This window comes from Anthonomus grandis, chromosome 18 (assembly GCF_022605725.1).
Source record: "Anthonomus grandis grandis chromosome 18, icAntGran1.3, whole genome shotgun sequence".
Taxonomy (NCBI): Eukaryota; Metazoa; Arthropoda; class Insecta; order Coleoptera; family Curculionidae; genus Anthonomus; species Anthonomus grandis.
Window position 1 is genome coordinate 8994830 of NC_065563.1, and position 26398 is coordinate 9021227.

The window sequence follows — 26398 nt, forward strand, 5'->3', positions numbered from 1 at the left end:
TCTCACAAGTACTATCGCAATTTACTATCTCGTGTAAACTACCCTTTAAAGATCTCTTTAAAAACACGACAAAAGTAATACTAAAACAGCCCAAAAATTTATTCGGGTACGGCCCCGTAATCCTCAAAATCAGTGCGATAGAGAGAGATACTCAATCACTTGCACAGCCTGAAGTAGAAATCGTCAGAACGCAAATGTTTTATCTTTGTTTAATAGACTGGCTAAAAAGACGTGAAAAGTCTGTGAGTGCTAGAAGTGTTTAAAATATTTTGTGAGATGCTTAGATTTTAGTCCGCGGTCAATTTTTTTATATTATTTTCTTGCTAAAAATGGACATAATAAAAAATAGTGTAAAACATGGGGTTTTACGTATATTTAAAATGATTTCATAGATAAACTATATCATGCGACAATAAATACGACATAGGCGCACGGACTAGTTAGTGCGGCATCTGCGAGACATCAAAGATTCTAATAGATCTCTGAACTTGACTTTACCATGAAATTAATCTGTGATCTTTTATAGGGTGGACGCGTGCGAGAGCAAACTGGAAATTGTCACACCCTATTGGGCTTCCAATTCAGCCGGGAAGGTCAGGGCCATTGTGAATACTCAGCACTTCGAGCAGGCGATACACCAAGAAGTTTGTGCGTAAGTAAATCATGTACGGGGTGTCCCATTTTGGGTACTTTTGCGGGATATGTCCGTTATTTTTAGATGATTTATAACCCAAACTTATGTTTTCTTAAAATGGAACACCCTGTATATTTATAGTTCATAATATTGGCATTTTTTTTACCTTTTTAAAAATATACAAATTTCTAAATTTAAATGATCAGACTTATAATCTAATGGGAGGCCATGGCTATTTATAACAAGAAACAAAAAAATGTCAAATAAATTGTTTTTTATTAAACTAACATCTTTCTTTAAATTAAATGATTTATGTCTTACTATTATCAATCTTAAGTTGAATTAATATTAGTATCTTTTGTATTATTTTATTTTTGTAAAATTGGTGGATACCGTTAATAAATAAATAAATAAATAATTTTATGGGGGTATATACAAGATCAAGTGTATAAAAGACAATGCAATAATCTTATACAGGGTGTTTCAGAGCTGTGGGATCAAACTTCTGGGGGTTGTTCAGTGCAAGAGAAAAATCCATTTGAGTATAGGAACCCATGTCCGGAAATGCGTCACTCACAACATTAATTACCTAAATAGGATTTGCTGCATTTATTTTTACCTTTTGTACATGATACCATAACAAAAATTGTTTAAAATCAACGCTTATCAATGTCAATTGTCAATGTCATGTTTAAAAAATTTATAGCTTACAATTTTTAAACATTTATTGCTAATGGAAAACTTTACCAATCAAGAATTGGCGGATATGCATTTGGTATACGGAGCAACAAACTGCAATCAGTGCCGTCTCTAAGGTATGAGGCGCCCCGGGGCAAGTAGTGTCCACACCGCCCCTGACAAGGGTGGATTTGAACCCAAAACCCAAGCCCCCCGCGCTTTCCTACGTCCTCACCACCCCTGCTTAAAAAAACATAAAGTCTATGGCCAGTAAAAAGAAAAACACAAAAGTAGCAAGTAACAAGTTATATTAAATATTAATAAATTACGTTAATTTATATAGCAAGGGGAACTGTAAAATTATTGCAACTAAATATATTTTCTGGCTTTCGCTTCGGAAAAAGTCTTAATTAACGACTGAATATCCACACTCTCAAGAACTTTGTGTTCAATCGAAATTGTTGATAAATTATTTAGTCTCTCATTTGACATCGTGGATCTCAGATGGTTCTTTATCAACTTAAGTTTGCTGAAGGATCTCTCTCCTGCCACTGACACTGGTAACGTTAAATATATTCTGAGAGCTATTATGGCCAGGTTTGGAAAATTTGAAGCCAAGTCAACTACCAAACATTTAAGTAATTTTTCCGCGCTAGCCTCCGATTTTATGAAAGTGCCTATCACTTTGATTTCACTGAATAAGTCGTCACCATTTATGTCTTTTTCATCTCTTGCCTCATCCGTGAGAAGTAGGTGTAGATCTTGGCAGCATTTCATCAACAATTGATCCGAATAAAGCTCTAAGTCAAATAGAGAGTTTAAAAATGAAAATGGTTCATTAACTTTGTTCATCAAATCGAATCTGTCTTTGATTGAATTATTGGAAACGTCTAGCATATAAAAATAAAAATTAATTTTGAAATTGTCTGTTGGATCGATGACATTTTCGTCTGCAACTTCGTAACTAAATTTTATTACAGGTTACAGGAAATTCTATTTCCGCTTTAACATCTTGGGCAATTTTCTTTGCTTCATCTACTAGATCGTTGAACATCACATCTGTTACTTTGTAAAAATTCCAAAAGATTTGTCAGATATTTTTTAACTCTGGGCAAATTTTGTTCTGGATCTTGCAAAATTTTACTGACAACGTTGACCCTTTCAAGTATTTTATAATACATTACCAGCGGGCATATGAATTTGTAACTTATTATTTTTTCTAAAATATTTTTTCCTTGATTCCTCGCAGACATATCCTTACTTGCGTCATCTCTCAAATCTTCCAAAGCGTTACACACATCTTCAAAACAGTGCCTGAAAGGTTTTAAGGCATCTATTCTACTTGACCACCTAGTATCTGATAAAGCTTTTAGTGTCAGTCCTTACAATATTTTTTAAAAATATCCCAACGGTTGGTGGAAGAAGAGAAACATACCTATAGTTCTTGGACTTAATCAAAAAAGTTTGTTGTTTCAAAAGTCGATGGAGCAGCATCGTTTACCAAAAGGTTTAAAAAATGTGCAGTGCAGGGCACATAAAAAGCTCGAGGATTTATATTTAATATTTGGCGCTGCACTCCTTTATTTTTCCCTTTCATGTTGGCTGCGTTGTCATAGCTTTGTCCTCGCAATTTATAAATATCCAAATTTAAGTCCGCCTAATTTAGGCCGGGATGTGAAGCGCACGGTCATGGAGCGGCAATATCAGGAGGCATTACTATGTGGCAATTCTGCCGCAAAGAAAAAATATCAAATTATAATTACTACAGAAATAATAGGAAAAAAGGAATTTTGATTGATTGAGAGCGATTTTTTTTTCATTTATTGTTCAGCAACTGCAAACATCTCGAAATTCTTGTCAAGCATTTTTCCGCCCCTAAGAAGCAGGCCGCGCCTGCCCCGGAGCTAGAGACGGCCCTGACTGCAATGCACTAGCAGCATCGCGGTCGTATCATGAACGTTATTCCGAACGACAGCATCCTGGATACAAAAAGTTTATTGCGGTTCATCGGCGGCTCGCTGAGACAGGCATGTTTAAGACCAAGATGCATGATACTGGTGTTGCTTGAACCGTAAGAACCGTCGAATTTGAAGAAGAGGTGCTTCAGCGAGTTGCCGATGAACCATCAAATAGCACACGTGACGTCGCTAAGAATATACGAGTAACGCTTCTGTCTGGCGGGTACTACACGAGCAACAACTCCATCCTTACCACTTCCAGAAAGTTCAAGGTATGACTGCAGCCGATTATCATCCTAGAGTTCAATTTTGTCGATGGCTTCTGGATCACATCATTACACAACCAAATTTTTTACGATATGTTTTGTGGACCGATGAAGCCTCTTTTACAAGAGACGGTATTTTTAATAGTAGGAATAGCAATGTTTGGGACGAAGAAAATCCTTATGCAATTTTTCCAAGAAAATATCAGAATCGTTGGTCTGTCAACGTATGGGCAGGCATTGTTGATGATTATTTAATTGGGCCATCCCAATAAACATTTTTGGTTTTATAATATTTGTCGCAACTGTTATATCACCTTCCTTATACACCCTACAGCTATATAAATAGTAACCGAAATATTTCCGTTACTCCTATAAGCCTGTTAAAGAGCTTAAATGGGGAGTTTATAAGGATATCGGCAACCCATACTTGGTAACGTTATAAACGTTTAAGTTGTGAGTCAACAGTAACTAAACTATTTCCGTAACCGTTATAAAACTTACCAGAAGAACCTTTAAAAGACTTAAGCGATATAAGCTAGTGTTGAAAATTTTGTGGTTACTCTTATATACTTTGCCTATAAGAGTGTTCAAAATAGTTCTATCACTATTTTCTGTCATATGTCACGTCTTGTCAAATGTTTCTAAATATAAATATGTTTTTTTCTCTGTTATACACATTGGCATATCGTTGTGGTTCTTTTCTGCTTCTCAAAAACAATAATACAATGACTTGTCACTTTGGTGACGTGAGAATCATGAGATACTAGGTATAACAAATTAAAAATGGAGGAGACAGAAAATAATTTATTACCTTGAGATAATGGAATTAAGAGTAATTTGTATCTAAAAATGTATGTGCGAATGATTTTTTACTTTAAATGTAACTAATTCACTTCGAAAAAATATAGGGGCCATCAAAATACCTAGTATTTTTTATATTGCATTTAGATATTAATGAAATCATAACCTTTAATTTTTTTAATATTACACAATTTATTGCCGGGTGCCTTTGTTTCGTGAAATAGTTGAACCATAAATAGTAAAATCGTGATGAATTTCTATAAAATAAGTGAAATATATTGATTTTTCGGTACTTCTTTTTTTATGTTTATGTTTATTTTTCAAAACAATCATGGCGGAAGTCTAAGTAACGTTATATACCATTTCGAAAGCATTATGTCACTCAAAGAGCTGTTAAATAACTATAAGTGATGGTATATAACTTAACGACCTATAAGACACCTTTATATAACCCTATGACTACAGGCACGCAAGACGTGCCGCGAATAGAAAAATTAAAGACGCTCACTTTACTTCAAATAAGTAAGTTTTGACCAAATTTGATTTTTTCCTAATAAATACGAGACCTCAGCTAACTAAAGTAATGTTTAACATAATTAAGTATATTTTCTCTTCTCAAATATGTTCTCTTCCAAAATATGATTTATTTCCTCAACAAAAGGCATCAAAAACCTTTCAACATCGGGTGGTTTGCTTTTTCCACTATAAATACCAATTGCCATTGGCTTTAATTGAGGTACTTCAAAAATATTAAACAGTATTGGCCAGAATTCGTCCTTAAAGCTTTTATATATTGGCAACCCGTCTATGTTAATATTCAAAGAAATATTTCATATATTCTGAAGGCTCTCTTGACATTGATTTAAACAAAATCCAAGGCCTTGATGCCAATAGTATCCATTTTCTCCCATTTGTTGAATTGAAATTATTGTAGGAGTTCCTAACAATGTTCTTGGATCTGTTGGTAATATATTTGGTAAACGTTTGTTAATAATTCTCATTACTTCTTTTAATGCTCTCTGTGTAATATTAAAATTACATGCCCATTTTTGAAGATCATGCTTAAATTGTTCATTTTTTTCTCGTTCCAATACCTCCTGGTCTTCATGGCCTAAAACATCGTCATCGCCAAGTTCAACTAACCATTTATCAATATTCTTGTTGTTACTAGCTCTTTCTGCACAATCTTCCAGAGATTCATCATAAGGTACTGTTGGAGATTTTGGAACTTCTATTGTAGGCCCTTGTGGATGCTTCGCTAAACTGATAGGGTTTACATATTCCTTCTCGGATAAAAACTTTTTTTCATCAGCAGTCAGAATTTTGCTAAAATTTTTTGCAACTTTGCGACGAAAAGAAGTGCTAAATTTGTCATTAAGAGTATATAAGGATAAAACACTCCTATATAACTAAGGTAACCGAGTTATATAAATAGGGTTACGGCAAACCTTATATAAACTCTTTAAAATTACCATAAGTAACGGTTACTAAAAGTTTTATAAATTAGTGATGGAAAACGCTATATCACCCCATTATATATCTGTAGGTTACAGTAACACTATAAACATAAAATATTACTAGAGTAATTTTATAAAACCCCAAAACTTGCTTATATATCTTTGTTACCTTTATACAACCCTTATATATCTTGTATGTTACTATAAGTTGCGGCAAATGTTTATTGGGATACCTTCTACCGGAACGGTTAACAGGACCTATTAATCTGCGTTTCTTGGAAAAAGTTCTCCCAGAACTCCTTGAAAATGTTCCACTAAACGTTAGACAGCAAATGTGGTTTCAGCATGATGGAGTGCTGGCTCACTTTGCTGTACAAGTACGCGAGTATTTCGCTCAGCGGTTTGGACACCGTTGGATTGCCAGAGGTGGAGCAGTTTCTTGGCCTCCTAGGTCACCCGATTTAACGTCGCTCGATTTTTTCTTGTGGGGACATGTAAAGTCTTTAGTCTACAAAACGAATTTGAAATCATTCAAAACGAGGATCACATTTTTAGTGCAGTCCGCCGAAATCGTGTGCAGCGTTTAAATCGGTGTATTGAGGTGATAAAGTTTGATTATTAAGTTTTCTTTTAATATAGATTCACTTGAATGTATCTCAGAACTAAATCTTTTCTTTTATGTTTATTTTGATTCTTGAAAGATAAGGAAAGGGTCAATATAATCATAAGATCAAACGAACTTACCTATAAGTGAAGTTCGATCTTGATTATATGAAGGCCTCATCGAAATAAATAAACAACACGTAGTATCTCCGCCTCTGGCTTAACACACAGATTTTAAAGCATTATTCGACAAAAAACCCTAGCGCGCTCCCCTCTCTACGACTCGTCCCCATTCAACCTAGTTATTTCAAAGTTACTGTTGCAACTAAGGGAGTTTGTTGCTAGAAAAAGTTTGGGAATAGGTGGAACTTATTTATTTCGATGAGGCCTTCATATAATCAAGATCGAACTTCACTTATTGGTAAGTTCGTTTGATCTTATGATTATACTCGGCCTCATCTCATAAATAAACAACACGTAGATGTTTAAAGTACAGTTGCAACAGTTTATTCCATCTAAGAAAACTTTTATTAATTAGATTTAACTAATAATATAAATTTTAACAGTCATCAACGTTTCAAACGTAAAATTCAAACTTCATTATCGTTAGTAATAATTCGTATCATATGTATCTACATTACTGCACACCAACCTTCTAAATTAAACAAGCAGAAGTAATACAAATAATATGTAATAAACACAGAACATTTAAATATTATAAACTTAGAAACTTATTATAAAGTGAATATATCTTATCAATTAGTTCAAAGACAAAATAGCATTCGCAAAATCTTTATTATTGTTGACCAAAGGTCTGTTGTAAAATTGGGCAAAGGTTTTGGAATTTTCAGACCACCCTGCAGCCCGTCTAATCGTATCGAAATTAACACCCTGTCGTGCTGCCGCAGATGTAGCCGCATGCCGTGTACTCACTCTGTGGCTTAAAACGGTTTACGTCCACACCACTCTTTTTTAAAAAGCACTTAATCCATTTACCAATGGTTTGCGTAGTTGCTCTGTGGTGCGGCTTTTTAATGGAAATAAATAAATATTTACAACCACTCCTTAGAGTATCAGTTATTAGCAAATAAGTTCTAAGACACCTGGCCACACAGACTACAGGCTCAGAGTTAAAAAATGGCAAAACTAAAAAAGGCTGACTTTTATTAAATCTCGATGTTTTAATCTTCCCTGGAATAGGAATTTCTATTTTGTCATCTTTAATACAAATGTTTGCTATTTCAATTAAACTTAGTGTCTGTAGTCTGTGCCCGGTAGCCAAGGCCAACAAGGTTGCCAAATTTTTAGTAATGACTTCTAAAGATAATATTTCATTCTTATCAAGTGAACGAATGAAATTTAAGACAATTCCCGGATCCCATATGTTTTCATATTTTGGTAAAGGTTGCCTCACTCCAAAGACTTCTTTAAAAAATCTTTTAAGTCGGAAATCATTACCCAAAACAGGACCTGCTATTTGCCCTAATGCTGCTCGATATGTATTCAAGGTTCCATAGGATGAACCCTTTTCAAAAAACAAGGTTAAAAATTCCAAAACCCTTTCTACAGATACCTCATATAGGTTAACATTTCGATTGCTACAGAATTCCCACCATAACTTGAGCCCTGAAGTGTATTGCTTCAATGTGGAGAGGGAAATAGATGACAAACAAATGTTTATTGAACTCTCTGGAATATCTTGCCTTGATAGAGCTTTCCTGATAACCTCCCGACCACCAGGGAAAGGTTTCTCCACATGGGGTGCGGAATTCTGCCAAAAGAAAGCAAGTTATAGTTGGGTTTTAACATTACTGGATCCCTTGTCAATAAGGAACAAAAAAGCGGGTACCAAGGTTGCGAGACCCAGAAGGGGGCAACCACAATACCCTCTGCTCCATCCTCAAGTATCTTTTGGAGGACTTTTGAAATCATTGAAAATGGTGGAAACGCGTAAAAATCCAAACCACTCCAATCCAGTGTGAATGCATCCACCATAAAAGCTTCTGAATCTCGCATCCATGAAGTAAATCTGAAACACTTTTTATTCAATCGACTGGCAAATAAATCGATTTTTGGAACACCAAATTTCTTAGTTATTAATTTAAACGAGTCTAAATTTAAACTCCACTCAGTTTTCTTATGAACTTGGCGAGAGGCCTTGTCCGCTTCAAAATTATCTTTTGAATTAATATAGCTAGCAAATAAGAAGACATTTCTATTCTCACACCAAGACCATATTTGTTGAGTTATCTTATTAAGTTTTTTAAAACGAACACTGCCCATTCTATTAACACATGATAATGCTGTGGTGTTGTCAATTCGACATAGAATATGACAGTCTCTATAGCTTGATAAAAAACTCTGAAGCCCATACAACAAGGCGAAAAGCTCTAAACAATTGATATGTAAAAGTTTTTCAGATTCATTCCAGAACCCAGAAGCACTATTATTTCCACAAAAAACCCCCCATCCTGTCTTGGATGCATCAGTAAATATTTCAACCTCATAATTTTTAACACAAACTTCATTACATGCAGTAGGAATATTTTCTTTAAACCAAGCTAAATCGTTAAGTAGATTAGATGAAACTCTTATTTTTTGATCATAATTTCCTTTTGCCTTTTTAAGCGGAAATAATAGTGCCAATAAATCTTGCAAAAACTCTAATTGTACATACAGGCAGCTTCATAAAATGTTTTATTAATTTTAAAATATGGACTATTTTCTTTGAAGGCAAAGATATTATCATCTTGTTGGAGTCAAACTGAAAACCCAAAAATGTACAAGAGGTAGTAGGTTCCAATACACACTTTTTATGATTTATTAAAAAACCTAGTCTAATGAGGATTTCAAGCGTTAAATTTAAATTATCTTTACATTGTTCAAATGATTTTCCTATTATGAGAAAATCATCTAAATACCCTATAATTAACACACCCCTCTCTCGTAAATATGCCAGTATTGGCTTTATATTTTTTGTAAAAACCAAGGGTGCACAGCTTAAGCCGAAGGGTAAACAATTATATTGATATAATGAACCCTGAAAAAAGAACCTCAAAAATTTTTTATGGTCTTTTATAGGTACTAAATGATAGGCATCCTTAAGGTCTATCTTGCAAAAATAACAACCTCTAGTTATTAAACGGGCAACCACTTTCCTATCTTCTAATTTAAAATGGGAATTTTTAAGAAATTTGTTAAGGGATTTTAGATTTAAGATTAATCGGTTTGAACCATCTGGTTTTGGTACAATACAAATTTTTGAAACAAATTGATTATCACACTTCAAGACCCTGGAAATAGCTCCACTAACCGTTAATTCCTTATTAAGGAATCTAAAATTTTTTCCTCGTTATTTGACCATTTGGTCTCCTTAGGAATTAAGGTTTGAATTGGATTTCCAATAAGAGGAATTGTCAGACCTTGAATATAGGAAATGACTTTCCCATGAACTGAAAGTTGGAGCCATTGTTCTACAAAAAACTTTAATCTACCACAAGGAAGCGTACACACTTGATGAGTTACCTCCTCTTGAGACGAGATCCTTGCAGTCTCTTGCCTTGGCTGGAAACTCTGTAGTATCGACTGTTCATTGATGTTGATGTCTGAGCCTTCAATTGAACTCTCTGTCCAGTCGCCCTCCTGGCTCTGTAACTCGGGGCTGGACGGTAAAAGTTTTCCTGCTGGTTTGAGGTTGAGGTTGAAGCCTTAGAACCCACAGGCCTTGTTCCAGCCTTTTGAGTTAACTTCTTAAGAGGTCTCAGTTGCTGTCCCGACTTCTTCAATTCTTTGGCTGCTCTAATTCTTACCTCTAAGTCAGAACCAAATAACAGCCCTTCTTAGATAAGACTTGCTGTAAGAACCTCATTTAAATCCTTATTTAAAGTCAATTTAATAAGGTCCCTCCTTGAAATGGAATAAGTATAATGTAGGTCACTTAAACTTGCCATGTATTCTTTATTGCCTCCCCCCCTCTTCTTTCACCATGTTGGATAATACTGAACCAACCAAAACCAAAGCAGCTCCAGCTTGCTGTTGGAACTGAACAAGCCTTTCATCTCTCTTAAGGACCGGCTCAGATATAGCGGCCTTCACCTCCGGGTTTATCTTAGGTGAGTCCAAGTCTCTACAATTTTCGGGGGGCAGATATTTTTCCATTATATCCAGTTTATTGTTTGTGTCCCATCCATTAGTCAGAATATTAGACCAATGACTCGCTATGTCATTATGGATTGGAGCAGAAAACTCTTTTTTCCTTGCACCATCTTTGACCAGTATCGTTCTAACCTTCTCTGACTGTGACTACGCGTCACCTCTGTAGTAAGCCTCCCTCCTCTCTCCGTCCTTCCATTGGTTCCCTTGTACCCATTTTCTAACCCTCACTTCCCATACTTTTACCCTCCTTTTCCCCCTTTTTCCTTCCTGTTATTACCCATCCGTCCATTCAGATTTTGTTTAATCCAGGTAAATAAGATAAAGTAATATTAAATTATAAATTAAATTGTTATTAAGTATTATTAATTTTATTTCTTATTTTTTATCTATATTTAACAAGCTGCCATGATATCCCACAACATGTTTTTGAAAATGTCCGTCAGGAATTTGAACATCGCCTATATCATTGTTTGGCCAAAAACGGGCAACGTTTTGAACACTTATTGAAATAAAAACTGATATTTTCATATTTTTGTTTTCTATCTGAACAAATTAACGTAAACAAAGATTTTTCTAATTTTCTCGAAAACGAATCGACCGATTTAAAAAAATCAAACGTCAAAATAAAAGACTTCGAAAGACCTTTTAAACAAGCTATTACTCGATACCCCTTGCCATTTAAAATTTTCAAGGGGATGACCCTGGGGGGCAGAGGGTGAAAGGGGGTGAAGTGTCGTTTTTTTTTTAAACAGTGGCTTTCGATAGATCCGTGGTGGGAACTTTTCAAATGAACACCCTGTATATATTTGTTAATATTAATAACGCAAAATAAACATTTTTTGCATTCATATGTTTTTACTTCTCGAGAGAACATAACCTACTTCATCCGTCTATGTCCTACTTATAATATTTGAGTAATGCATAGTTGCCAAATCTTAACAGTCGTACGATGGTACTAACGTGTTTTTTTTTTGTTCCAGAAATACTTCGACAAAAAGATGCACTGGAGACTGCGGGTGCGAGCAGAAGTACAAGTGGCATCGTCTGCTCGCTTACGATCCAGACAACGACTGTAAGGGCATTTTCATGGATTGGTTCCTATTTCCGTCTTGCTGCGTCTGTCGGTGTAACCCGTGACGTCACTGACCAAAAACAGGCGCCATCTGTTGTTAGCGCGGAACGTATATGTACATCTACATAGATTTCTGGCCTCCGAAGTTTCAAATATTAAAAAATTTTAATGGTGCAATGTGTAAACGTCTGTGATTTTTAAGACATTTTGTACCATCTAACTTAACTTTTTTTTAACAATCGGCAACGTCGTCACGTGCTCTTGTCAACTGTCGATCCTGTGACGTTTGACACAAGTGACAGATTGAATCAATCAACTGTTTTTTAATATATTTTAAAAGTAGAGAACATGTGATAAATATTAATCCCTAGAATGTAATAATTATTGTAAGTGACGACTCAATTAATTTAATTTTTGAAGATTTAAAGAATGAACACTTAGGACCGCCCTGTAGCCGTACAGCCGTCTAACCGGTCCACTTTTACCGCTAAAAGAAAGCCAATTTAAATGTATATTAAGTTACCATTTAGTGAAATTTCTATATAAAGTTAATTTAATGTTAATATAAACGTAATTCGTTGTGCAATAATCTCCGTTTTGTATATTATGTCGCATCGTAGTTTTAGGTTGAAAAAAAACTGCTGCCATCTGATTTTTTCGTAATTTTAATATTGTAATAAATTATTTTGCATAAGGCCAAGGTTTCATTACATTAAACCCTCTTTTTTCTAGGAAAACTTAGCAGTACCACTTTGACCTAAAGTAAACGATGTCAAGAAAAAGTAGAACCATTACTTCAATATTTTATTAAACCTCATATTAAGTTAAACTGCGTTTTTCTCAGAAGCTGTACCATCCGGGCTGTAGATGTTTCAACGAATATTCTCCAGGGTACTGTAGAGGCTTCTTAGCTACTGCAAAAAATTATATTAAAATTTGAATAGAAGCTACGACAAGACTAACGTCCTACCTTGGCGCCTACGTTCCAAGTACCTTCTGATGGGTACACTGTTATAAACTTCTTTAAGAACATCCCGGAACTTCTTCATTCCTGGTATCGACTCATCGATTTCTTCTTCTGATTTCCTGGAGCTCCGAGGACCTGCCGAAGGGTCCAGAAACTTCTTAGATTCCCGAATGTTTTCAATGTTAAAGGTGGTCCTCTCTTTAATAATCTCATAAGGTTTTCCAGATTCTTCCACATTTGAAGTCCTGTTTAAAGCATCTTTGGAAGATTCCCCGAATTGATTGCGATGCAACTTAGATGAAGTTTTTCTATTGATTCTGCTATTAGGAAAACTACAATTGTCGGAGTTTAATAGTACAATCTGATGGAGAACCCCACTTGACATGGAACCAGCATAAGAAGGTCTTAAGGGCTTATAAGCCAAAGGAGAATCACTGAAGGCAGGCTTGGCAACTTCTTCAAACTTCTCTTCAAAGGGAATATTTAGAGAAGACTTTGTAGATGGTTGTGCAGGAGTTCCAGGGACTGAAGGCTTGAAATCTTCTTTAACAAGAACATCCTGAGAAGAGTTTAATGCAGGAACATCCTGAGGAGCATCCACTCGAGCAGGTACAATCTGATTGGGCACTCCATTAGACATAGAACCAGCATAGGAAGGTCTTAAAGGCTTATAAGCCAAAGGAGAATCACTGAAGGAAGGCTTGGCAACTTCTTCAAACTTCTCGTCAAAGGGAATATCCAGTGGTGACTTTGTAGGTGGTTGTGCAGAATCTACTGCGGGAGCTCCAGGGACTAAAGGCTTGAAATCTTCTTTAACGGGAACATCCTGAGGAGTGTCCACTCTAGCAGGTACAATCTGATTGGGCACTCCATTAGACATTGAACCAGCATAGGACGGTCTTAAAGGCTTATAAGCCAAAGGAGAATCACTGAAGGCAGGCTTGGCAAATTCTTGAAACTTTTCTTCAAAGGGAATATCCAGAGGAGACTTTGTAGGTGGTTGTGCAGAATCTACTGCGGGAGCTCCAGGGACTAAAGGCTTAAAATCTTCTTTAACAGGAATATCCTGAGGAGAATTCACTGCAGGAAGATCCTGAGGAGAGTCTACTTTAGCAGGTGCAATCTGATTGGGCACCCCATTAGACATAGAACCAGCATAGGACGGTCTTAAGGGCTTATAAGCCAAAGGAGAATCACTGAAGGAAGGCTTGGAAACTTCTTGAAATTTTTCTTCAAAGGGAATATCCAAAGGAGACTTTGCAGGTAGTTGTGCAGAATCTACTGCGGGAGCTCCAGGGACTGAAGGCTTGAAATCTTTTTTAACAGGAACATCCTGAGGAGCGTCCACTCTAGCAGGTATAATCTGATTGGGCACTCCATTAGACATAGAACCAGCATAGGAAGGTCTTAAGGGCTTATACGCTAAAGGAGAATCACTGAAGGCAGGCTTGGCAACTTCTTGAAACTTTTCTTCAAAGGGAATATCCAGTGGTGACTTTGCAGGTGGTTGTGCAGAATCTATTGCAGCAGTTCCAGGGACTAAAGGCTTGAAATCTTTTTTAACAGGAACATCCTGAGGAGCGTCCACTCTAGCAGGTACAATCTGATTGGGCACCCCATTAGACATTGAACTAGCATAGGACGGTCTTAAAGGCTTATAAGCTAAAGGAGAATCACTGAAGGAGGGTTTGGAAACTTCTTGAAACTTGTCTTCAAAGGGAACATCTAGAGGAGACTTTACAGAGGTGGCAGATCCAGGATCTTGATTTGACTTGGAACCAGGCAATTTAGACTCACTGATGGACTTCTTGGCATCTTCTTCCAAAGGTGGATCTAGTAAATCCTGACCTGCTGGAGAAGCTGGTACAATCTGATTGGGTCCTCCATTAGACATAGAACCCTCATAAGAAGTCTTATGATCATTGCTGAAGTTCTTGGAAACCCCGTCAGGCGGGTTCAAAGTAGAATTTTTCTTTAACTCTTCAGAAATGTTCTGATTGGGAAGAGAGTTTACATCTGAGCCTCCTTGGACCTGAGAAGGCCCTTTAACAGGAGCACTAACTATTGTAGATATCTCAAGAGGCAATATTGTAGATTCTGTGGCCTGGGGCAATTCTACACCTTTTGTTTCAATGGCATTTCCTGAAAGTTTGTAGAGTTCAGAAAGGTCAGCAGGAGAGTTTCATTAGCAACTTACCATTTTCGGGTCGTCCCAAGGTAAGCTCCAAACTCACCAAAAGTATTAAAATTATTGACCATGAGTAGTATTTCATTATAAAATTTGTTCAAAATGAAGAATTTACACGCACAAGCTTACAGTACTAACGGAACCACCGGCGCATTTAAACTGGTTTCGTCATCAGGGGCACTGACTGTACTGTGGCGATGATCCCAGTAAATGCGATTGTTTGTTTTTCTTTTTGGGGGATATTTTGATAAAAACTGATGTGGTATTTATGAATGTAAAGCACGTCGGGTACGGGGTACTGACTGTATTTGCTAATATTTGATTTTTCTTTGTTACGCCATTAAGTGGGTTTATATTGATTGAACAAATGCATTGTTTTAGATGGCTATAAAACTATTTGTTCCTATAAAACCACAATGCACAAGTCTCATGTAGTTTTTTTTTTATATAAAAATACAGGGTGATCCATTTTTCAGTTTTATCTGTGTAAAATTTGGTTGGTGCAAAATTTTATTTTAATGCGCTCCTATTAATTTCTTTCATTCGACTTGAAGATGGCCGATGAATAAGCAGCGAATAAGTGAATGGTTAAACTAGGTTTTACTTTGTAATTTTTTTTAAAGAAAACCAATAACTTTCAAAACTTCATTTTATCGTCCTTATAGGGATTAAAACCGTCTGAATCATTTAATGCTCATAAAAAAACCCTAACTCTTTCAGTGTCTTGTATATAATCCTTCAAACTTAATGAAATTTTAGGCCTGAAAAACTTGAAAAGGCACATAATTAAGTCCACGAACGATATTTTAATTAGGAACAAAATTACTCAGCCATGCATTTGTCGATAGTTGACTGACGAGTCTATTCGAAGTTGTTCTAGGATCCCCTAGTTATTTTTTTATATGCTCCTAGTAATTTTTTCATATATCGACTTTAAATAGAAAATTCGATTTCCCAGTAACAAGTTGGTAGTCAAACAAGCTCCAATTTGGTCCAAGAAAACTAATAAATTAAAAATTTTCCTTTTAACGTCTCTGTAAAGATTGGGACATTCTTAATCGTTTAGTATGATTAAATAGTTAAGATTCTGAGATATGGCCCTTCGAACTAAGTTAAAATCGGAGTTAGGATCAGAGAGAATGGCGTTCGAATAAGTAGCAACAAGCTGATGGTCAAATCAAGTATAAGTTAATAATTTTTTTACAAGAAAATGAATAATTTTCAAACGTTCCTTCTAACGTCCCTATAACGATTAAAACCTTCTTAATCATTTAGTGCTATTAAGAAAAAGTCCGAAATATGACCGTTCAAATTCAATTAAGATTAAAGGACATCGCCGTTAAATAGATAGCAACAACTTAGTTGTCTAATCATGTTCAACTTTGTAATTTTTTCCCAAGAAAACTAAAAAATATATAAAAGGTTCCTTTTAAGGTCTCCTAATGATTAAAACCTTCTGAATCATCTAATGCTCATAAAAAAACCATAACTCGTTCACTGTCTTGTATATAATACTTCAAACTTAATGAAATTTTAGGCTTGAGAAGGCTCATAATTAAGTCCACGAACGACATGCTCAAGGCACAAGGGCTACAAACCATTCGTAATATTCCCCAGATGGTCGGTGTTTGGGGTTTTTCTGTCGACTGTTCTTCTTACTACAGAGTGGTCCATTATGACTATAATGTTAGCCGACCGGCTAACCTGATGGATCTTCACGTCCTCGTGAAGGCTTATTTGTAAATCAAGAAAATAGCAAAAATTAATACATATTTTTTAAAAATTGAGCCAATGGACTTATTCACCATCCGTGCTGCTCTCGTTAGAGAGTTCGTAGGTAGTAAACTACTTCATTCGGTCTGAGGAACATATCCCTGATAGAGGCAACTCTTCGACCTTGTAACGGTCTTTATCTAATACTTTCGTAACGTGAAATGGTCATTTAAACCTCGGCTCAAGCTTTCTACTTTGACCCCTTGGAACCCTTAAGTTTCATCACGAGTAGTTGTTGGCCAACTCCAAACTTTATTGGAGACGCATGCGCTTTATCGTAATACGTTTTCTGATAATCTTGATGGGCACTAATTCGTCGAGAAACGTTATTTCTCTGTTCTGCCAAATCCAATTGATTATTTATTTATTTATTTATTTATTTAAGTACAAGGCTCTCCTACAGATAGACTAAGCAATCCAATAACAGGAAAGCACAAAGTATCTTATGAATTTAAATACAAGTAAGCGCTTTGCCAAACATTACATTTTCACCAAACCTAACAAATACACCAAGCAATATAAACCAAACTAACTTATTTAATAGTAACTCTTATAAACAATAAAGAAGCATATATACATATGAATAATGACAATAGGGAAAAAAAGGACAATATTTATCGTTATTTACGAAATTAGGTAGAATTTTTTAAGTATCGCTTAAATGAAGCCATACTGGAGAAAAATATATCATCATTCAAATTAGTTTCTTGAAAATTATTAAAACTACGGGCGCATCTGAACAATGGAGAGTTAGACAAATAGTTTGAAGAATATCTTGAGATGCTAAAGGTCGATCTATTACGCAAAATGTAAGGATTAACGTTGATATGTAAATTTTCCAGACAGAAAGGGCAGTCTATTAAATTATTAATAATTTTATAAATCAATATTAAATCAAAATTGTTTCTACGACTCTCTAAGGGCTTCATACCATAAAATTTTAAGTTATCATAGTAAGTAAAAAAATGTCTCTGTCTATTAAAGCGAAAATTTACTATATTTACAAACTTTCGTTGAACTCTTTCAATTTGGTCAATATATTTGTGATACATCGGATTCCAAGCCACTGTCGCATATTCTATAGTAGGTTTAACGAACGCATTATATAATAATATTAATGATGATTGATTACTAAAACCCTTTGTAATTCGAGTTATAAAACCTAGATTTTTTAGAGCTTTCTGAACAATGTTTTCTATATGAACGTCGAAGAGCAGTCTGGAATCCAACGTCACACCTAAATCCTTAATAAACTCCATATACTTCAGGATAGTGCCCCCGAGATAGACATCACATTTGTTTTGTGTCTGAGATAGTTTTCTGCTAAAAAGTATAGAATGACATTTTTCTGGATTAATAAATAATTTATTTAAGGTACAGTACCTTTCAAAATTTGCAAGATCAGATTGCAGGGCACGAAAATCTGATACCTTCTTGATTGTTGTAAAGATTTTTAGGTCATCTGCATATGCAAGATATCTACAGGTAGAGAAACATTGACCAATGTCATTAAAAAAAATTGAGAACAAAATCGGTCCCAAATGAGAACCTTGCGGTACTCCTGAAGTTACGGTTGTACAAGAAGACTTTACTCCATTTACGACAACGTACTGAGAGCGATTTGTTAGATAACTTTTAATGAGTTTGAGCAGGGCCCCGTGCACACCGAAATTCTCCAACTTCACGAAAAGTGTAGGATGATGTACCTTATCAAAAGCCTTGGAAAAGTCAGTGTACACGGCACAAGTTTCCAGACCACTATCCATACTTTCGTTTATACTCTGAATAAATGGTATTAAGTTGGTTATTACCGATCTTTTTTGGAAAAAGCCATGTTGGTTAACATCAATAGCTTCTTTGACCTTAAAGAATAATTGTTTTAACAACAAAGATTCAAAAAGTTTACCAAAGTGACTAAGTAGGGAAATAGGCCTGTAATTCCGTACATAAGTTTTTTCTCCAGATTTAAATACTGGCACAATTTGAGCTGTTTTCCAAATATTAGGAAAAATGCCGCTGGATAAAGATTGATTATACAAAATATGCAAAGGCTCGCACAAGCTAGGACAAGACTTCAAAAAAAATGAAGGAAAGCCGTCTGGACCAGGTCCCTTTTTAGGATCCATAGATATAAGTGCGGATTTAATGTCATTTATATCAATATTGTTAACTACAAAACATTCTTGACATTGACTAGGCTCAATTAAAGTTGGTGTATCAGAAGGTTCAAATACTCCACTAAAATACTTAGAAAAGAGTTCACTAATGTCAACACAATTCGAAGCTTCCTGATCATTAAATTTCATTTTTATTGGTAAGCTTTTAGTGTTTTTTTTGTTGTGAAAAAATGACCAGAAATATTTAACGTCTTTGACAATGTTTATTTCTGTTTTATAAATATAATCTTTGTAATCATTGCGTATATTAATCTTTACTGTCTTGCGTAAATTTGAAAAGTTGTCGTAATCAGATTGTCTTCGGTACAGTTTCCACATTTTATGTGCCTTTTGTTTATTTTTAATTAGATAGATTGTGTGTTTGGAAAACCATAGAGGGTATTGTCCCTTATTGATCTTAATTCTAGGGATGTGGTTAATAACAATGTTATCTAAAACAGTATAAAAACATGCAATGTTAATATTTACATCTTTAGATAAAAATAATTTGTCCCAATGAGTAGAATTAATAATTTCATTGATAGTGTCGTAATTGGCATTATTAAATTTTAACTTGGTATATGAATTACTAATGTTTTTCTCCGATATTAAATTAACATTTATATCCAAAGACATGTGATGGCTATCTTCAGGCACAAATGGATCCATACTTTTATTTACAATAACTTTTGTAGAATTAGAAATAATAAGATCCAGAATTTTATCACGAGCATTGAAGACGTGATTAAATTGCTTTAGATTATTAAAGTAAAAAGCATCAGAAAATGCTTTGCTGCAAGGATCAGTGGCGTTGATAGGCAATAAATCCTTAACATTCGGTTTTTGTGACCATATTAAATTAGGTAGATTAAAGTCACCCATTATTAAAAAATAACTATTAATATTAGTGCTTATAATATTTTCTAGTTTAGACAAAAAGTTTAGATAGTTATTTACTGCCGCATGAGGTGGAATATAAACAGTGCATAAAAATAATTTTCTGCCCCCCTCTATAGTAACGCTCACCCATATGTCTTCGATTATTGTGTTATAATTACACCACTTAGAGACAAGTTCCGTGTGGTATACGTCACGAATCGCCAATAAGACACCGCCACCATCACTTTTGCCACTAATGTTAGCGTTCCTATCAAGTCTAAAAACATTATAGTTGTCAGGAAACAGCTCCGAGTCCAGAACGTTGGGATTCAACCAAGACTCGGTTATTGAGATACAGTCGTATAGACAGGTGCAGGCAGACTGATAAAAGTCTACTGTCTTTGTCCTAAGGCCTCTGGTGTTTTGGTAGTAAATAAAAAATTGCTGAGACGAAGTCATTAAAAAAAAGAAAAGTTGTAAGTTGGCACAAGAAATTACAAAAGTACTAATTAGAAGATATGGTTTATAGTGATGCTAGCAAGGAAGACAGTGTGTGCTCATTAATAATATTAATGGCTTTGCTATTCTCGTCCCTCTTTATGAAAACTTTCATTTCTTTCACCCAACAAAATTTGAAGTTAGAATTTTTACAAAATTCCCTAGCTTTCTTGTGAAGTTGCTTATAGTAGGGTGAAAGGTGTTCGTTAACAAATATTTTTGAGCCATGTTCAAATCCTAAGTCTGTTGCCTTTAACCCGTGATTTCTTTTCAATTTAGCGGCATTAATAAATTCGTTTCTTTTAGCTGCGGATGAGAATTTGACCACTATGTTTTTGGGTTGGGTTGAACTATTTGTACCCTTAGCATATCTGGCAACCCTATGACATGATACGATATTGTCATCTTGAATGTTACTCCCAATGAAAGAACCTAACTCCTTTACGAGAGTGAGGACGTTTTCCTGTTTCTTCTCGGGGATGCCACATAATTCAGCATTATATTTACGACTATCTTGCTGCATTAATTCAATTTGGGACCTCAAAGACATACACTCCTTACGCACTTCGATCAATTCGTGCTGCATGTTCCCCACAGTCTTAGATAGAGTATTTACTTTCTCCATTTGGACTGAGAAATCGTCTATCTTCCCACTAAAAAAGTTTAGCGAGTCCGTAAATCCCGACTGAGCTGATTTTAAAGCTGCTACATCAGACATAATAAAGTTGACCTTTTTAAGGAGCTCCTGAAGAACCTTTTCATTGACCCCCGTAGAAGCGCCAACGACCTTGGTGTTAGTAGCAGAGCAGTCCCTGCAAAACCATTTAATTCCTGAGTCCGGTGATAAATCATTGATGGTCGCCGGAAGCCTGACGCACTTGAGATGAAACAGGCGGCCGCACTGACCTCGACAATCGATGCCCGGATTTGTTCGACTGATAACAGTAGAACAACCGGAACACGAGCCGCTAGGCATGGCGTATTGAAATAGATGATTTTAATAAGAAATATCGTTTTAAATAACTTCAATTATTGCTCACGCCCTCGCCGGAACTAATTTTTTTTTTTTACAGAACTCAAACCACTGATACGATACACTGTTACGATTCGAATGATTAATTAAACAAATAAAGTTGGAAAAACTCTTCGTATTTAAGGAGCGCGTGTTTTCTACGTCCGCTCGCCTCACATCGAGTCGCGGTATGCACTTATTTATACGCACTTATTTCTGTCGACAAGAAGGCATCGCGAACTTCTCTTGGACGATAACCAAAAAATAGTTCGTAGGGACTTCACATACTTTTTCATGGATGCAAACCAATATCTTGATTTTATTAATTCTATCGTTTTCTACTGCAACATGTCCTGTTTCATCATGACAGTTCATTAAAATTCTCCGCCTTGCAGATTTAGGTACAATCTATCTAATACCCTCTTCGATTTTGCGGTGAAAACGTTTTTCTTTAAGGCAATACTCTTTGTGTATTTGCTTTTCCTCGGAACTTTTGGGATCTCGAAGCAAAACTTCAATAAGTTTGTTAGGAATTCCAGTAATTATATATGTATTATTGCTTAAAATATGGGACAACGCAGCATTATATATATCAACTATTAAGTTTATCTCCTTTTGATATTGTTGTGTCTTTAGTGCCTATCAGTAATACAATCGTCGCCCTGTTATAGCGGCGTTTATGTTTATATTTTTTGTTTAGCTTTGGGTTACGGTTGATCGTCGACCGCCGCCAAGAATAATTAAGATTAGAGTAAAATAAGAGTTCGCCGGGATAACCACTGTATTCGGTCAGTTTTTTAACCTTTAACGTGAACGTGATTTTTGTAATTTGTAATTTGAGTACGGTATAGATTTAAGTGTCGAAATTTTCTAAGCTTTATTTCAATTCATTGAACGGTTTTCTTGTAGTCCGGAAAAATAACTGTTTTATTTTCCCTTCTTGCAAATCAACTTATTTGCGAACGAACCGACGTGGCCTTTTAAGCGGGTAGCTTACTAGGGCGCGATACAACATAGTGGCGACCGTGACAGGACTGCAATAAGTTGCCGTTAGTTTTGGGTTGAAATCGCTTAGTTTTTAAAAGGATTCGTACTTTTTGATGCCGTTTAAAATTACCGAATTTTATTTGTGTACTTTCGTGCGTTAGTAGGTTCCCGATTCAGTCGTTCCCCGCCGTTTTTGCCGCCTCAGAGTTGTTTTTTAAATCGGAAAACGTGCGTAAGCGGACTGGTGATTTTTATTACTGTTTTTAAGTGAACTTTCCGTCAAACTTTTACGTGGTCGTGCGTGTTTTGAACAGGTTTGGACGGACCCAGTTAAGCGGTTATTTTTCGCCTATTTTTTTCTTAAATTATTGTTATGGAGCAGTTTAAGAAAAATAGGAAGGCGTCGCGGTCGATGTTCACAAGAAATAGTAATGAATTGGAGCAGTTACTCAACAGTCAAGGCAATATTATAGAGATTAAGGCCCTGTTTGAGTTATTGACTGCAAAATCTGATTCCTTAAAGGTCGTGGACGAAGAAATATATGCCCTTTTACTTGAGGACGACACGTTTCAAGAAAAGGATTTAATAAAAGAGCTGGAGTCACAAGAGGAATACAGAAAAAGGTATGTGTTGTTAGAAATTCGAGTTAATGAGTACCTTGCCAAGAAGTTGAGTGTAGGTGAGGGTATAGAGGAGCGAAATTCTTCAGCGTCAGCCAGCAGGATAGAGGGTAAGCGAACTTTTAAGTTACCTGTTCTTATTTTATTCAATTTAGAACTTTTGATGATAATACTAGAGAGTGGCTGCCTTTTTGGGCCCAATTTAGCAAAGTGCATGACGACCCCAGTATAGACCTCAATGATAAAGTGGAATATTTGTTGCAAGCTACGGTGCCAAATAGTAAGGCTAGGCAGTGTGTGGAAAGTTTTCCTACTATTGGCAAAAATTATCACGCTATTATTGAATGTCTTAAGGAGCGTTTTGGTAGGGAAGATTTGCAAATAGAAATTTATGTTAGGGAACTTTTGAAGCTAATCATAAATAACGCTATTTTCACTGGTAAAACTGACCTTTCTCTCTTATATGACGGTATATCTACTCAGCTACGTGCTCTTGAGACATTGGGGGTGGCTTCAGAGGGGTGTGCATCGATGTTATTTCCACTTATTGAATCCTGTTTACCTGAGGAACTTCTCAGAGTGTGGCAGAGGTCCCCATTGGCAGTAGCAAATTCCACAGAAAGGGCTTCAGTGTCTGGTAGCTTAAGGGAATTGGACCAAGGAGGGGAGGACTCTACAACGAATGTCGCTTCCACGTCTGAGATTCGGCTCAACAATTTAATGTTGTTTTTAAAGGGTGAAGTTGAAGGGGAACAGCGGATCAGTTTGGCCACAGAGGGTTTTGGTCTTTGTAGTATTAGTTCAAGGGATTCAGGGGTAGTAGGTAGGCAAGGTAGATTAACCAAGCATCATACAGTTCCTTCTGCAGCTGGCTTAATTAATCACGAGTCAAGAACTAATGCTATGTTACAATGTCTATTTTGTGACAAAACTCATGACAGTGCCAATTGTTTTAAGGCCCAAAGTTATTCCCTTGAAAAATGAAAGGAAATTTTAACTCTAAAAAGGGCTTGCTTTCGTTGCTTAAAAATAGGACATCAGGGCCGACGGTGTAAGGCTCGACTGAAATGTGTGTTATGTGGTAAGAGTCATATTGCCTTGACGTGTCCGGAGTCACGTGGAAGCAAGCAAATTAAAGAAGAAGGAGGTTCAAATTCAGTTTCGTCTAATCTACAGACTTTAAGGGTGAAGATTAGTGGTATCAACGGTTCTCAATGGATACGTGCGCTGATCGACACTGGTTCCTAGAATACCTACATCTGTAAATCGACGGCTACACTTTGAAGCGTCAACTCGATATTAAACATTGCTTGTTTGGAGGTGCTATGTCTGTGATGAAACATGACTGTTACGATGTAAAACTGAGTTATGGGAAATATAGTTGTGTCATAGAGGCTTTCTCCCAACCTATGATTTGTGCTGACGTTTCTCCTGTATTCTATGGACCATAGATAGAAGAGTTGAAAGGGCTGGAAATCAGTTTGTGTGACTTAGGAGACCCAGGACCTATTGAAATTTTGATTGGAGCAGATGTGGCTGGGAAACTTTACACAGGCCAAAGGAAGCTTCTGTCCAGTGGATTGGTGGCAGTGGAGACACTATTAGGATGGACTCTTATGGGTAGAATTCCTCTAATTAAGACTGGTAGTGACAGTTGTTTGACAGCCGTTTCCTTGTTTTTTAATGATGCTTCCCTTACGCAGCTGTGGCAGCTGGATGTACTAGGCATTAAGGATCCTTCTGAGACCAAGTCGTTGAATCAATTGAATGAAGCTGCAAAAGAGTTTTTTTCTAGAGACAGTGAGAGTGGACTCGGAGAACCGATATGAAATTAGGTTGCCTTGGATAGAAGGCCATCTATCGCTGCCCTCCAATTTAAGTATATCTAAAAAAAAGGCTGCAGAGTACTAGGAAAAGGCTGGATAGTATGAAACTTTTTAGTTCCTATGAAGCCATTTTTCAGGAGTGGGAACAAGAGGGCATAATTGAGAAAGTTCCTCTGGAAGAAAGAGGCAATAGTTGTGTGCATTATTTACCTCACCGCCCTGTACTTAAGGAAGGAAGTACTACTAAGATCCGGCCAGTTTTTGATGCCTCTGCAAAAGAAAAGGAATGTCCCTCGTTGAATTGCTGCCTAGAAAAAGGTCCGAATTTGATAGAGTTAATTCCAGATATTTTAATAAGGTTTCGTCAGAGTAGAATTGGGATCATCGCAGACATTCGCAAGGCGTTTCTTCAAATCAGTGTCCATCCTACGGATAGAGATTTTCTTAGATTTTTGTGGACTGATTTAGAGGGAAACGAGGTGGTGTATCGACATAAGCGAGTTGTTTTTGGAGTCAATAGCAGCCCATTCTTACTGGCAGCGACTTTGGACTACCATCTGTCGGGAGTTTTAGAGAATTGCAACAGGGGAGACTCTTCGCATGACAAAAACCTTCTCTCTGTTCTTTATAAAAGCTTCTAGTGAGACATGTTTAAAACGTGTTGATGAACATTTGGACCAGCCCATAACCAAGCGTATTATGCTATCCCTGGCACAAAAGATTTTTGATCCGATAGGTTTTACTTGTCCTGCCACCCTTATTCCCAAATTATTATTGCAGCAGATATGGGAGAAGAAGTTGACTTGGAATGCGGCAGTAGATCAGGAAGCTGAAAATCTTTTTAAGGCTTGGTTGAAGGAGGTATACCTTTTATTGGACATTTCAATACCCAGGTGGGTACTGGCAGGTCCAGGTGAGACTGAGGACATACAGATGCACATATTTTGTGATGCAAGCAAGAGTGCCGTATGTCGGGCCGTGCACTTAGAACTTTGTACGTCGTTATCGGTAACGAACTTTTTGCATTCGCTAAGACGGTTCATAACGAGGCGCGGAAGACCTAAAACTATGTTCAGCGACAACGTAACGAACTTTGACGGGACGGACAACGCGTTTTAAGCTTTGAATTGGGACGCAATCGCGAAATTTAGTAGTGCGGAACGGATAAAGTGGCGTTTCAACCCTCCTACCGCGAGTTGGTGGGGTGGTTTTTGGGAGCGACTAATAGGTTCTTTGAAGCAACTTCTTCGAAAGGTTCTGGGGCGTGCAGCTCTGGTATATGAAGAGTTGGTTACAGTACTGTGTGATTGCGAATCGGTGATAAATTCGCGTCCTCTCACTTATATGTCAAGTGAGCCAGAGGAGTTAGTGCCATTGACTCCTATGATGTTCTTGCGTGAGATTCAGGAAGGTGGCGTCCCTGACTGTGAGGCTCTGGATAGTCAGTCACTCTCGTAAGAGAGTGATATATTTGCAGAAAGTTCGGAGGGACTTACGTCAACGATTTCGTGCAGAGTACCTAGGCCAGCTGTGCTTGTTTAGGCAAGGTTCTAAACAGAAGATAATGTTGGGTGATGTAGTCATTATCGGCAACGACAATGACAAAAAAATGGACTGGCCTTTGGGTTTGGTGACGGAGCTACTGTCTGCTCGAGATGGCGAGACGCGCTTGGTGCGATTGAGGACTGCTCGAGGTCCAAGTGTTGCGTCCTGTGCAACGTCTCTATGCACTGGAGTGTGTGCCTGACGAATCCATAATGGAGCCAGAGGGTGACCCGGTTATGCCCGTAGACTGCGTAGAGGGTGGCAAAAGCTGTTTGCAAGATCTTTCAGAAGAAGCTGAAGCTGCATGTGACCAAAGTGCGGG

The 26398-nt window shown here is 36.7% G+C and overlaps 2 protein-coding genes across 4 annotated transcripts in view; one reads left to right on the top strand and one right to left on the bottom strand.

Annotated features, from left to right (window-relative positions):
* Positions 1-12318, top strand: part of LOC126747099 (protein spaetzle 3) — a 94286-nt gene extending 81968 nt beyond the window's left edge. For both annotated transcript variants that reach the window (XM_050455595.1, XM_050455597.1), the window contains exons 5-6: positions 527-652; positions 11533-12318. In XM_050455595.1, coding sequence (XP_050311552.1) covers positions 527-652; positions 11533-11689 — 283 coding nt within the window. In that variant the 3' untranslated portion in view covers positions 11690-12318. The remainder of the gene's footprint in view (positions 1-526; positions 653-11532) is intronic.
* On the bottom strand, positions 12274-15081 carry LOC126747098 (uncharacterized). Of its 2 annotated transcripts, none has more exons than XM_050455594.1 (3): positions 14789-15081; positions 12595-14733; positions 12274-12535 (listed from the first exon to the last, which is right to left on the bottom strand). In XM_050455594.1, exons 1-3 carry the CDS (start codon positions 14862-14864, stop codon positions 12465-12467), a joined length of 2286 nt encoding a protein of 761 aa, XP_050311551.1. In that variant the 5' UTR covers positions 14865-15081; the 3' UTR covers positions 12274-12464. The 2 variants fall into 2 exon arrangements, with proteins under 2 accessions (XP_050311551.1, XP_050311550.1); XM_050455593.1 differs by having other exon boundaries at positions 12274-12538; positions 14789-15080.
* Positions 15082-26398: the final 11317 nt, after the last annotated feature.

Bases quoted from the DNA above. Each gene is read 5' to 3' on its own strand.
- LOC126747098 (XM_050455593.1), bottom strand. From the start codon at position 14,864: ATGAAATACTACTCATGGTCAATAATTTTAATACTTTTGGTGAGTTTG. The intron at 14,734-14,788 runs GTAAGTTGCTAA...ACAAACTTTCAG, and splicing joins CTTGGGACGACCCGAAAATG to GAAATGCCATTGAAACAAAA. The intron at 12,539-12,594 runs GTAGGACGTTAG...AATTTTTTGCAG, and splicing joins CTTGGAACGTAGGCGCCAAG to TAGCTAAGAAGCCTCTACAG.